At 41.9% G+C, this 12,754-nt stretch overlaps 1 protein-coding gene across 1 annotated transcript in view; it reads right to left on the bottom strand.

The window, feature by feature from the left end:
- Window positions 1-12,754, bottom strand: part of hcn2b (hyperpolarization activated cyclic nucleotide-gated potassium channel 2b) — a gene marked incomplete at both ends in the record, with an annotated part of 40,899 nt that overhangs the window by 18,092 nt on the left and 10,053 nt on the right. Inside the window, one exon of the mRNA XM_079158673.1 lies at window positions 3,959-4,177. Within this exon, the coding sequence (XP_079014799.1) occupies window positions 3,959-4,177 (219 nt within the window). The remainder of the gene's footprint in view (window positions 1-3,958; window positions 4,178-12,754) is intronic.

Here is a 12,754-nt window from a genome sequence, read left to right as displayed (position 1 = left end):
CCTGCGTCCATGTGCTGTGTCCGCTGGCAGATGGTGTGTTGCCCTACAGTCAAGGGCGAATGGACATATGAAGCAGGGGAGGGCTGGAGATGGGAGGAGAAACACGCGATGTGGACACCGGTCACCGCAACGTGAAGGAGGGGATGACGAGGGAACGCTAAACTGCTGTCACTGCCTCATTTTCACACATCCACGACTTCATGTGTCACTCCCTGCGGCCCCTCATAAAATCCAGCCACTTCATATTCCTCCATCTTTAAACGTTTGAGTTTCTTGAGAACGGAGATGCTCTACAAAGATTCCCAACCAGAGGTACTTCTATCCCAAGGGTACTTCTGCAGTTTAATAAAAAATACATACATCAATATACTGCGTTTAGGAGGAAAATAACAACTTTCCACACAAGATTACAAAATGGTGTGTAAATTTGTCGCAATAACCAGGAGACTAGCGGCTACGATACGTTAATTTTTGTACTACGTGTCTCTCATCAGCCTGTCAGCTGTAACACTTTTATATCGAGAGTGCATGAAAACTAGTTAGCAAGCTAGCAGAGATAGCTAAAAGTTGTGTTAAAGTAATGATACGTGGTGTAAAAAGTTAGCTGAGAGAGAACATTTAACTAAAGGTAATGGACAAACAGGTGAAATAGCTAAAAGCAAAAAATAAATACTTTCCGAAAGTAATGGATGAGAAATAATTTGCTAAAAGTAGTTGAACTAATTAGCTAAAAGTCATGAATAAACAGGCTAGATAATATATTAAACGTAATGAATAAATAACTGAAATAATTAGCTTAAAGTGGATAAACAGTTGAAATGATTAGCTAAAAGTAATGAACAAACAGGTGAATAATTAACTAAAGATAATGGATAAATGGTTGAAAAGTCCAGCTTCACTGAAAGTTGTAATGCGAAGGCAAACAGACCTAAACACTGACGATTCAACTGCTTTACAGTCTCTCATTAGCATCTCCCGCTCTTATCTCACGTTTACTGTGTTTGTCTATATTTATATTCCTGTTCCTAGACCTTCTAAACACACCGCTAACCAAACAACATGCGTCTACTCTGATAAAGCAGAAAGAAATACCAGCATGCTTTGTCTAACTCTTGATCCTGCAGTAAACGGTTTCAAATCCTCATCTCTCTTTGGTCGGTGAGGTCTCTTCATGCAGACAGGAGACGAAGCTTAGTGCTGCAGCTATTGTGACATTTCTGTCTCAACACTGAGCGTGATGCTTTCTGTTTGCTCTGTTATGTCAACACAAGGCCATGCAGTTGCTAGCATTTACTTTATCTTAGACAAAGAATCCGTTTTCGTCAGAAAGGCAGGTTTCTACCCATAGCTCCGTCTCTAGTATGTTATCTGTGGTGCAGCGTGGTTAGTTTCATTGGTTAATAATGAGCAAACAGTCATGGAGCACCGGAGAGGGACAGCATGGTGGATGAGTTGCTGTAGTCTAGCCTGGCAGGGAGTTGCCACTCTGTTCATTATTTCACTGCTGTGCATCACGGAGGACGAGGAACATGAGACTGATGGCAGGAACTGATTACTGCAGACGTCAGACCACTGACAGAGTACAGCGACATATAACTGACACAAAGCAGAGACTCCAGCAAAGACTCGGCAGCTCATTTGCCCTTTCTCTCAATTTTTCCTCTTTTTAGTCTCCGAGCTCGCTGCAGGAGGACGTCCTTAAGACGTATGGCATTAATGTCAAACAGATCAACTGGAAACCAATTACAATTTTTTTTGTACAGCAACTTTTTTCAGGTTCATCCAACTAAGTTATGCATTAAACTTAGTGAGGAGTGGGTGACATTTGTAAGAGGAATAGTTCAAAAAAACATTGGGGTCCAAAGTTCTTATACAACAAAGACAAAGTATAAGACAAAGTATTTTATTAATGGCCACCTGATCTTTGCCCAACACTACATCACAGCTTGATGTCTCCAGCAAATTCCACTACAATCTGCTAATAGCTTTTTTGGGGGATGAGTATGCTAACTAACAGCCAGACAGAACTAATGATATAACCTTATTGCAGTGAAAATAAGGAAATGAGAAACTTTGAAAATAGCACTTAACTAAAACAAAAGTTTACAAAGCATAGAGGCAAGAATGAAATAATGAAAGAAAAACTAATGAAGATATAAAAATAGAAAACATGATCAAAAGAAAAAGAAACATTAGAAAATGAAATTAGATTTCATAAAATGTATGAGACATAACACAAGGTTAAAAGTTGGCAAGATCAAAAGGCAATTACATAACAGCAAAGTCTCTGAGTTGGTTTTGAGAAGTGGATTTAAAAGATGCTACTGAATTAGTGAGTCTGACTTCCTGGAGCAGAGCAGTCTGCAGATGTGAGGCCGCTGACTGAAACTGCACAATCACTGTGTGAGGGTCTCAGGTTAACATCCCGTACAACATGTCGGGGACGTACATGTGATACGAAAGTAGGATGGATAAACCCAAATTACAAAAAATAAAGGTTCAGTGTCATTAATCCAATGTTTTCGTTCTGTTTGCACATGGAGTTCAGTACGCTCAGTGGTTTTGGATGGAGTACCCCAGATCCATTGATAATGTTTCCATTCCCTGCTGCGTATACCATGCTCATATTTCTGACACATACAGTAGCTTCATTACTTTTTAAATACCACCACAGCTCCTCTCGCAAGAGTGTTGGTCTGCTATAAGCTCAACATCACTGCTATCATGACCTAGAAAGTAAAGCAGGATGATTATCTATTCAACATGATGCACAACCAAGGCTCAAGTAATAAAATAAACAGCTACGTGTTGGCGTATGACTCAATAAGAGAGACGCAAACCTGATCACCCTTTGTTGTTTGTTTGAAGCCTCTGGGCCAATATTTAGACCAAAGACCGACCAATCACTCTGAAGTGTGCGTGCATGTCTACGTGCATGTGTACGAGTGACAGATAGCATAAGACATCTCCACATCACGCCGGATCTAAGGACACTAACAAGACACAGAGCACCGCTGACACCGTGGCTGTTTTAAAAGCAGGAGCGTGCTCCCCGACGCTTGGCCTGCAGACACCGAAAGCTTTGATCGGCCTTCGTGCGGAGACGTCAGACGGGATATCGAACTCATAGAACAGATGCTGTTCATATCAAAGCGTGTTGGAATCAAATGAGCAAACCCTCTGCGTTCATATCAAATGTTTATTTACATCGTTGCACTGTGGATTACGTCTCCTTATGGAGTCTCCTTATGGCCTCTTGCCGTGCTCTAGATAGAGAGGACACCTGGGTATGGCGGGTAAGGAAATCCTTTAGCTAGCCCCCTGATTTATTTCACCAGTGATCTAACAACAAACTGTATAACCCTGTTTTTTTTGGGGGGGGGGTTCTCTCTGTAAAAAGCTAAAACGCTGTACTATTTCCTCAGATATGTTTGAGTTCAAAGGGTTGATTCACCCAATTGTTGATTTTGGGAAATACCTGAGGACAAAAGCGTTAGTGTTTCCAAGACCCAGAGTCCCTTTAGAAAACCTCTAATTTTACAGCAGCAGGGTCTGACAGTCGGCCGCGCTCAGTCCTGGTTCTGGTTCTCCTCTGCCCTCCTTCCCTCCAGCGGGCCCAACAAAATCACCTGGTTTCAATCTGACCCAGTGGCACAAATGACACTCATTAAGAATAACTATATGGAGATGGCCAATCTTCTCGCTGATGGTGTCATTAACTTACGTAGGTCATATAGAGGCATCAGTATTCAATTGAGACTGTTTCATAACCAGTTAACAGTAACTTTAAATTCAAATTCAATGCATTGATCAAACACATTTCCATATTGTAGGCTGTTACTGAGACCGACATCTCAAACCTGGACAACCCTGGATAACTATCTGCATGTCTAGAGGCTACTCGGGATAATTAAATGTGTCGTAAACATCCAGTGAAACAAACTAGCCGGATCCTTACCTTTTCCTGGTATTGCCGCCTGGATGAGTCCAGAGACTGGATGAGTGCGGTCGCGTGGCCGATGAACATGGCGTAGCAGGTGGCTCCGACGATCATGCTGAGCATGGTCAGCCAGATGTCCGACATGCTCTCTGGGGCTTGTCTTCCATATCCAATGCACAGCATGTGACTCATGGCCTTAAAGAGTGCGAAGGAGTAGAGCTCGCTCCACGAGTCGTTCTGTGGGGAGAGACGGAGGAGAAAACAAGTTAGGAAGATAAAATACAGGGAAGGCGGAGGAGGATAAAGAGGAAAAATCAGGGTTATCGTGTCCTCCTAGAATAGCTCCTTACTTTTATATTGTTACTTCCATGCTGCAATGATTCTTTATGACCGAAGCCATTTCTACTAGACGGTTCGAGTGCGACAGAAGTGGTGATAGAGAGAGTGAATTAAAGAACAAGAGGGCTAAAGAGTAAGACCTGTGTATGGCTCTGTTTCTGACTGTTTCAGGTTTGCTGGAGAGACTTCTCATCATCATCATCATCATCAGTGAGCAAAGCAGAAGGAGAAGAGGACAAAAAAACAACAACAATGGTGTTAATGAGGAGCCTGTAAATCTGCCTGCTCCAGTGTGCCTGTGATTGGTGCTCACACGTTCAGTCAACCCTAATTCTCCCATGTTAGATTCATTATGAAGCCCTCCACAGGCGTCGCTGAACCTCACATCCTCCCCTCAAACACACACACACACACACACACACACACACACTGTCCGAGGTTCACCCCTGTTTGTGCGTTTCTTCTTCTGTCCCTCTCTGATACGAGTGGAGCCTTCAGTCACTGATTGACTTGCTTGGATTTGTATCTGATTTGTGTTTTTTCCAGGAACATTTGCATTTCATTTGAGATTCAAATTTGGTTGTTTTTTTTCTTGTTTTTTTGGAGGTGAAAGAGGACGTACTGGCTAGAGACTGCCGCCAAATGAAAATGTGTGTTTAGAGAGGTGATTGGAGGGACAGCAAAGAAAGAAAATTAGATTTTAAAGGTACTTAGCATTATGGAAAGTAACAGAAACTCTGCCTAGTGGACGACTGTGAAAGCCGAGCGTGGCTCAATGTTTCCTATCTGTTGGTTTTTGAGAGAAGCTAACAGACAGAGAAACAGACAGTTTACCGGCTTTAAGGTTACAAGAACCATCTTCTCCAGCTTTGATGTTATCTCAATAATACGCAGCTCTGTAGTTGTTGTCCTCGTCTCACTGCCGTCCTTAAGCCCATTATGATAAGCAATATTTCAGACAAACAGAATGTTTGAAACACTCCCGCTTCAGTCTGAGCCTCATCCTCACTGTCCCCACGAGTGGTGAACAGACCGGGAGTCCCTCCAGTCAGCCGTCAGCATGCCGGCCACACTGCTGGTGGATGAACAGCGTGAGAAGGAAGCCCTAAGCCAGAGCCCAGCAGAGAAATAAACACCTTCTTACACAAGGCTGCATCTGTCTGTCTCACTCTCTAACAGACACACACACACACACACACACACACACACACACACACACACACACACACACACACACACACACACACACACACACACACACACACACACACACACACACACACACACACACACACACACACTATTTCATTTATACAGTATTTCAATGGACAGAGCACCAGAGATTAAAGTCTTCACCATCTCTGGGATCTATCCTAAACGTACTTAACAATAAACTGTACAAAGGAAATTAAAAGATTAGAATGCACTGCTGCTGAGAGGACGTAAAATCAAAAATAGCCCATAGGATCTATTATTAGCTATTATTACAGCATGCTGTGGTAACATTTTGAAGACAACATTACTGTAAATGCACCAAACTCATAGACTGTATATTAGAAGTGGATGTAGTCACCAGGACGTTACCCTTTGATTTCGCTGGAAAGCCGTGTTGAAATCTTGAGTTTGTCGTTTTGTTTTCTTGCAACCAAAAGTGACATGAAATGGTGGAGCTACGAATACAACTGAATGCTGAAAAATACAATGTTTTTTCTCAATGTAATTCTTCATGAAAACACACTGAAAGGGTTAAAGCTCTAAAACGCAAACATGGATGACGCCGCTGTAGTGACCTGTCAATCACACGGTAGCCCCGCCCTAAAGCATACCCTGCTTTATGGTCTGTTTGACTCTAAATGGATCGTAATTTACTAAATGAACATCATGCTGTGTTGAAGACTTGAAACTAGCGATTGGGACCATAAACTATTGTTTACAATGTTTACTGAGGGAATAAATCAAGAGAGAAGTAGAGTCATTTTCTCATAGACTTCTATACAATCAGACATGTTTTCGGAACCAGAATGCTAGTTCAAAAGCACTTTTTCAGACCCTGAGGTTGCTGCCTGGTACAGACACAGGGTGTAACAGTCTAACTCATATGACTCAAAGCTGCATGCTCTTAGTCTGTCCTGTGTGGTCATGGGACTGTAAGCCCACGGGCAGGAATCAGCTTCCGGGAAAGGTTTTTGTGGATGTTGAGGCCTAAGTTGCTGGTGAGTCTCCTGCTCTGATATTCATTACAAATACACAACACGATCATATCCCTGGATTATGAAGAATTTATGCTCCAAGCTTAGGTAATTAGAACAAATGGATGCATTCTTACTATATGAATGTTAGACTCTGTGTATACGAGTACCGGCACTTCTGATTTTTGTCTACATGAGTATCCTTATTCTTCGTACCGCCTACTCCCGGTGGGTAAAGGCGACCACCCCCAAACACTGATACTAACCATTTAGCTTGTTTAATACTAAGAAAACAACGCTGTTATAAATAATGTGCCTAGCTATTTCTTGGCTGTGCTGGTTGCCTGGCCAGCTAGCTGTTTTTATCTGCTTCCAGTCTTTATGCTGAAGTAAGCTCAGCAGCTGCTGAGATACGCTTCATATTTAATGGTGATGCCGTGTGTGAGACTGGTATCAATCTTCTTGTTTACTGTAACTCTCGGCAAGCAGAATTGAAAACAAAACAAGTGTGTATTCATTAACGTGACTGTATGAGCAGGAAGACGGAGACAACGCACCCTGACCAGCTGTAACAGGTCAGTACGTGTTTAAGTTTGAAACAATAGCTGATTAAAACTGACGGTGTGCAGCTGTCTCTTACTGTTGAAGATGACGTCCCTCATGGTAACAAAATAAACTAATTCTACAGAGATACCACCCTGTGTGAGGGGGGGCTAATGAAATCAGCTCTGGTGTGCATTTTATTTCCCATCGATCTTCACTGAGCAGTGTGGATGAGGGCTAATTGTACATAATACATTTAGGCAGGAACACCAACGGGAGTACGGGACATCCATGATACATGATGGGGTAAGTATAGAATAGTGAGCGTACGTGCATGCTGGCACGTCCGGCTGGGTTTTGCATGCTGTTTGAGACTCAGCTTGTATTTGAATATGTGTGTGTGTGTGTGTGTGTGTGTGTGTGTGTGTGTGTGTGTGTGTGTGTGTGTGTGTGTGTGTGTGTGTGTGTGTGTGTGTGTGTGTGCGTTAGACTTTTGCCAGTCATGCTGCCGAGCTTCCGTTTTTTGACAGGGTGCAGTCCCTCTCTGACAGCTTGAAAACTGACACTGCTTTAAAAAGGAGTGACATTTAGATGACACCGACATTTAGGATTTTAATATGTAAACTGCCACAAAAAGGACCTTGTTAGCAATGTTTGGTTTCATTATTCAGAACCAGCGTGTTTGTGTTTGTATTCATTATTTAAAACCAAATGAGTACGGGAAGCTGCAAGATGGTGTGGTGTCGGCTGGATGTACTGGACAATATTAACGAGGAATGCCGGCGTTAAAAAGCAAAAAGGATTTCTCTTGATTGGATCTTGCATGAAGTTAAATTGAGAATAATGGACCACATTTTAGGGCTTCGTGGTGGCTGTGTTTGAAAATGCAACATCACAAGTTTGAATTCATAGCTTGAACTGGAACATTTACTTTCTCTGGATATAATGAGCAGCTTATTAAAAGGTCTCGGTTGACTAAATGCAGCGTTTTTCAATTTTCTGTCTGCCTGTAGCAGCGTGGTGCAGCTGTAGCCTATAATTATTATGTTTTACTCTAGAGAGCCGGACATTGCACCAAAATAAGACAAATAAAAATAAAAAGTAAAGTGTGTTGTACTTGTGATTTGAGTTTTCATGTCAGTCGGGTTCATGGAAGTCTTTCTCCGCTGACTCCTGTACATCTTTAATTGAATTCATCAGATGTGAAATGGATTCTTGTAAATGATGTTGCAGGAATTTAATTGCTTTGCGAGAGGAATTGGACTCGGTGGATCATACTTTGCTGTAGTTATTGGGTTTGAGTTCATTAGCTTTAATAGTTTAATCGTCTTTGACAGGAAGATGTGCAACAGGATGTGCTTGAGGAACAACTTCCAACCAATAAATAGATGAGATGATCATGGTTTGTGGGTTAAACTAACTGTATTTCATGTCTGCTGTACAGTGGAGACTGAGCAATCTGATTATTTATCATTGAACATATAGCTGAACATCAGCTAAAGAAAAGGGAATATAATTATAATATTTGGGAGAACATGAGAGGGGCTAGTTTTCTCTTCCCACACAGATGTGGGACCAAGTCCTTGTTTTGCAAGTCACAAGCAAGTCTCGTGTCTTTGCTCTCAAGTCCTAAACCTTGAGATTCAACTCCAAGACAACTCTTCACAAAAACACTTTTCAGGGAAAATTCTGTTTGCTCAGTTAGTATTTTTCCCACGAGTAAATCTTCTTTCCATAGAAAGAATCAATAAGAGATCTCTCATAAAGCAAAAAGAACCAACATCTCTGGTGCTGTTGGAGAACCTCTGGTACCGGGCAGTTGATTGCCTCAAGCACACACTTTTTAAATAACATATGTTTTAGTCATTTGGCTTCAAAGAAAGTCTTTTTTCAAGTTCAAAGGCTGTCCAAAGTCACGAATCATTTAAGTCTTTTTTGATTTTGTCAAAAGTCATCACACTAGTGACTTGAGTCCACATCATGTGACTCCACACCTCTGTTCTCCCTCTGCCAAGAACACAATACAAAGATTCAATGTGTTTTGTTTCTTTTGTAAATTGTCATCTCACCCCTCCGTTCACGTTGTTTACTACATATAAAAACGTTCAGCTGTTTTTTAGCCGGCTACGTTTTGCCAGCTTGACATCTGTTCGTTTTTAGAAGAGTTGCTAGTTTCATCCTCCTCCCTGAGGTATTCAACCCTGGCAGAGCAGCAACAGAGAACAGCACAGCTTTCATTCTTTTGCTTTCAGCAAATCACAAAATTCAGCCATGCAAGTGGAACTTTGTGTGGATAAGGTGTGCCGAGGGACACACGCTGCTGGAGCACCACTGTAACTAATCTAAGTATACGAGGAGTGAGTTGTTTGCAGAGGGGGAGCAGGTTCAGTCTGGCCTTAAGGTCCTCTGAAGCAGGGACACCTTAAAGGGATGAACATTATCCAAGGAGCGCCTCTTTATCATAGCACCGATTAAGCATATGCTTACCACCAATTAAACTAGATGCTATTTGAATTACTTTTCTTAAACTTTGCAATTCTTAAGGACCTGTTTCATGGTGATGAACATCATATCAATACCACTTCTATAGCTTTTAGGTTTTCTTTCAAGTAATTGATCTTGAACGCTTTCAGTAAATGAACGGTAGCAAGACTGGAGGAGTCCTAAAAACATCCAGATTTAAAAAGGACCAAATTAAAGTGCTTCTACTTAAAAATAATGAATTTATTGCTGTTGGTCTCAGTCGTAATGGACACAATTAGTTTGTTGTATTGCCACAAATGATCCCCATCTGTAGATAAGCACTTTTTAATGATACAGCACAATTTTATAATTCCTAGAAAAATTATTTGGCAGACCCCCTGACAGAGCGCCCTACTTTGAGAATCGCTGCTCTGAAGGACCCACCTTCGCCTTTGGCCGTGTCCTTCACAGGATCCAGCCTCTGGATTGAGACACAGCTGTAGATTTCAGACTGCTGTTGGTGTGCGACCATGTGCACCCAGAGAATGTGTTGTTGATGATGCAAGCTGTGGCCATATGGCTCAAGCCCAAAGCATCTGTGCTGCTAAGATCATGACACGTACGAGGCATAAGTAAAACGAAAAAAATCTATACTGCTTTTAGATTTTACAAAATTGGGAAAAGCCAGACTGACATGCCAACATTGCTTTTTTAGCCACTCTAGCCTGTCGGTCGTTCCACCCCTTTGGTCCAGACTGAAATATCTAAACAACTTTTGGATGGATTGTCAATCTATAATGACACATTTTTATTTGTCGTTTATGACTAAATACCTGCAAAAACCAGCCTGTGTTAATTTGTGTTAAGAGCTATTTAGCAAATGTTAGCATGATCGGTCATTTCAAGCCACACCCCATTTTGTGTCAATCAAATAAGTAATTCAAAACTACATTTTAAGAAAAAGGACCTCTTGAATATATGTCAACCTCGTGAAACCTACCTAAAGTGACAGAAGTAACTAAATAAAAATTGATTTGAAGCGTGTTTTGAATTGTTACTGCAGCCAACCACTAGGGGGCAATCATGATATGTTGGCTTCACTCCTCGGGATCTGTCGTGGCGTAGTCATGGAGCATTACCTCCCTTACTATTTCCAGAGTTTAAGTTGTTATACTTCACGATATGAAGACAACTTGTTTGCAAAAAACCTGGATGAATATTTATCCTGTATTTCAATAAAAACCTGAACTCATATCACTACTTAGATAAATATGAGAAGACAATTTATTTTCTTAAAATGGCGTTGGTTTCACTGGGGCAACTTGCCCCACAAACATTGCTCCAAACAGACTGGGCAGCAATGTTGTTTTGTTGTTGCTGGCTTACACATGGCTTGATCCAGCTTATTCAAGAAAGTCAACAGTCTCCAAACTTTACTTGATTTTACTCGTGTTTCAAATGCATTATAACTCAACACATACATGACTTAACCTGTTTGATGTCTCAAACAACCTGCGACTACCTTTACAGAAGGATCCTATCAATTTCCACATGGCACTCACTTGTATTGCCTGTGTTCTAAAACACTCTGTACAGTAACACTCATGTTAAATGTTCATCTCTGATGACTGTATTTTAAAAATGGATGTTGTGTTACGGAGATCGTTTACACTTTATAATGCATGAACCAAATAGAAGTAAAAGAAGCTGCAGGATCATAACATGCAGTTACTCAACTCACACACACACCAACACCTCCACACAGTAACAGCCCATTATTCTTATGCATGCTGACAATCCTGCCTGCCAGTTAGATCACTTCAGTAATTAAATGAATGGGGGAAACCCTTATTAACGTTCACAGCAGGAGGGTTCCTTGAAGTGCATCTCTGTGTGTGTGTGTGTGTGTGTGTGTGTGTGTGTGTGTGTGTGTGTGTGTGTGTGTGTGTGTGTGTGTGTGTGCGAGGATACAGTGCACATGCATAGGTGATAAAGCCACACAAATGTGTGTTCTATTGCAATTCTAGCAACCCTTCCTCTACAGTAAAATATCCCTCAGCAGCCTAAAATATTAAATTCAGAAACAGAGCTCAGACTCAAGCAGGAGAGGAAGAGAGAGGCTTTATTCTAATGCCGCTGATCCATGAGCCAATCAGGATGAGGCAGATGGGACAAACCCACCCGTCATCCACCGTACAGAGAGCCACTTTAAGTAACAGGCTGTGATGACCTGGTATCTTGTGATCACTATGCTGCAGGAGCCTGATTGTTGGGCTTATAATAAACACCATTGTCGGCTGCGTGCACATCTTTTACAAGTCACAGATATTGTTTTTGATGTTTTGAGGCAGAGCTGAATACATTACAGGAGGGGAAATAGTTGGAAGGGAAGCTGTTTTTATCAGATCACGTACACACACAAAGACAGACAGACATATATTCATGTGACAGCAGGTGTAATAGTCCACATGAGAGTGCCGACCGAGCAAGTGAAAGAATCATGTTGTGTCTATCCGGCTGTATTATAGCCTAAGTGCAAGGATGAGTCCAGTAAATGTCCAGCGCGGGCAAGAAGTGAAGCATAAGGATGAGTATCATTTAACGCTGCGTCTCCCATTCAAAGCCGCTCTGAGGAGGATCTCTGACCTCGATTACCCTGAGACGGAGAGCAGCACCGCACAGCAGGCGGGCCGCGCCCACATGGGTGCTCTCGCTGGCATTGTGGCAAATATCGCTCGGAAAATTGCATACCGACTTAAGCGACGCCCATCACTCCGAGGCATCAAGAGACATAGCTGAACGTAAGCACGGCGAGCTGGAAGAGAGGCAGGAAAGGGGAGAAGCCTGACAGCTTAGAGAGCAATTTATTTTACCTTTTGGAGATAATTAACGTAATACACGACAATGTTGTGATGCAATATAGGAGCTGCCCGTTCTCTGAGATTGGAAAAGAAAACGACATCAACACAAAATGTATATTTGAGTTGGAATTGAATTCTAATAAGAGGCTGGTATCGCTACATCTATATTTGCACATGTGAGCTGAGAAAACAAGTCCAGATGCCAACAGAGCAGAAGTGTTCGAGCACTACGCCGGGATGCAAGCGGAGACTATAACATCTAAACAAAGTCACTTCATTCTCTCAGTCAAACTAAGTCAACGTCTACCAAATCGCTGTTCACTGCATTTTAGTCAGAAGTGACAAACAGCAGTGGGCTTCTTGTTAGCCTCCGTGTGTGTGTGTGTGTGTGTGTGTGTTTTTTGTGGAGAGGGTAAGAG

The sequence above is a fragment of the Pholis gunnellus genome, assembly GCF_910591455.1.
Source record: "Pholis gunnellus genome assembly, chromosome: 4".
Lineage (NCBI taxonomy): Eukaryota > Metazoa > Chordata > Actinopteri > Perciformes > Pholidae > Pholis > Pholis gunnellus.
Note: the sequence above shows the minus strand (reverse complement) of the source record. Positions and strands in the feature narration are given on the sequence as shown.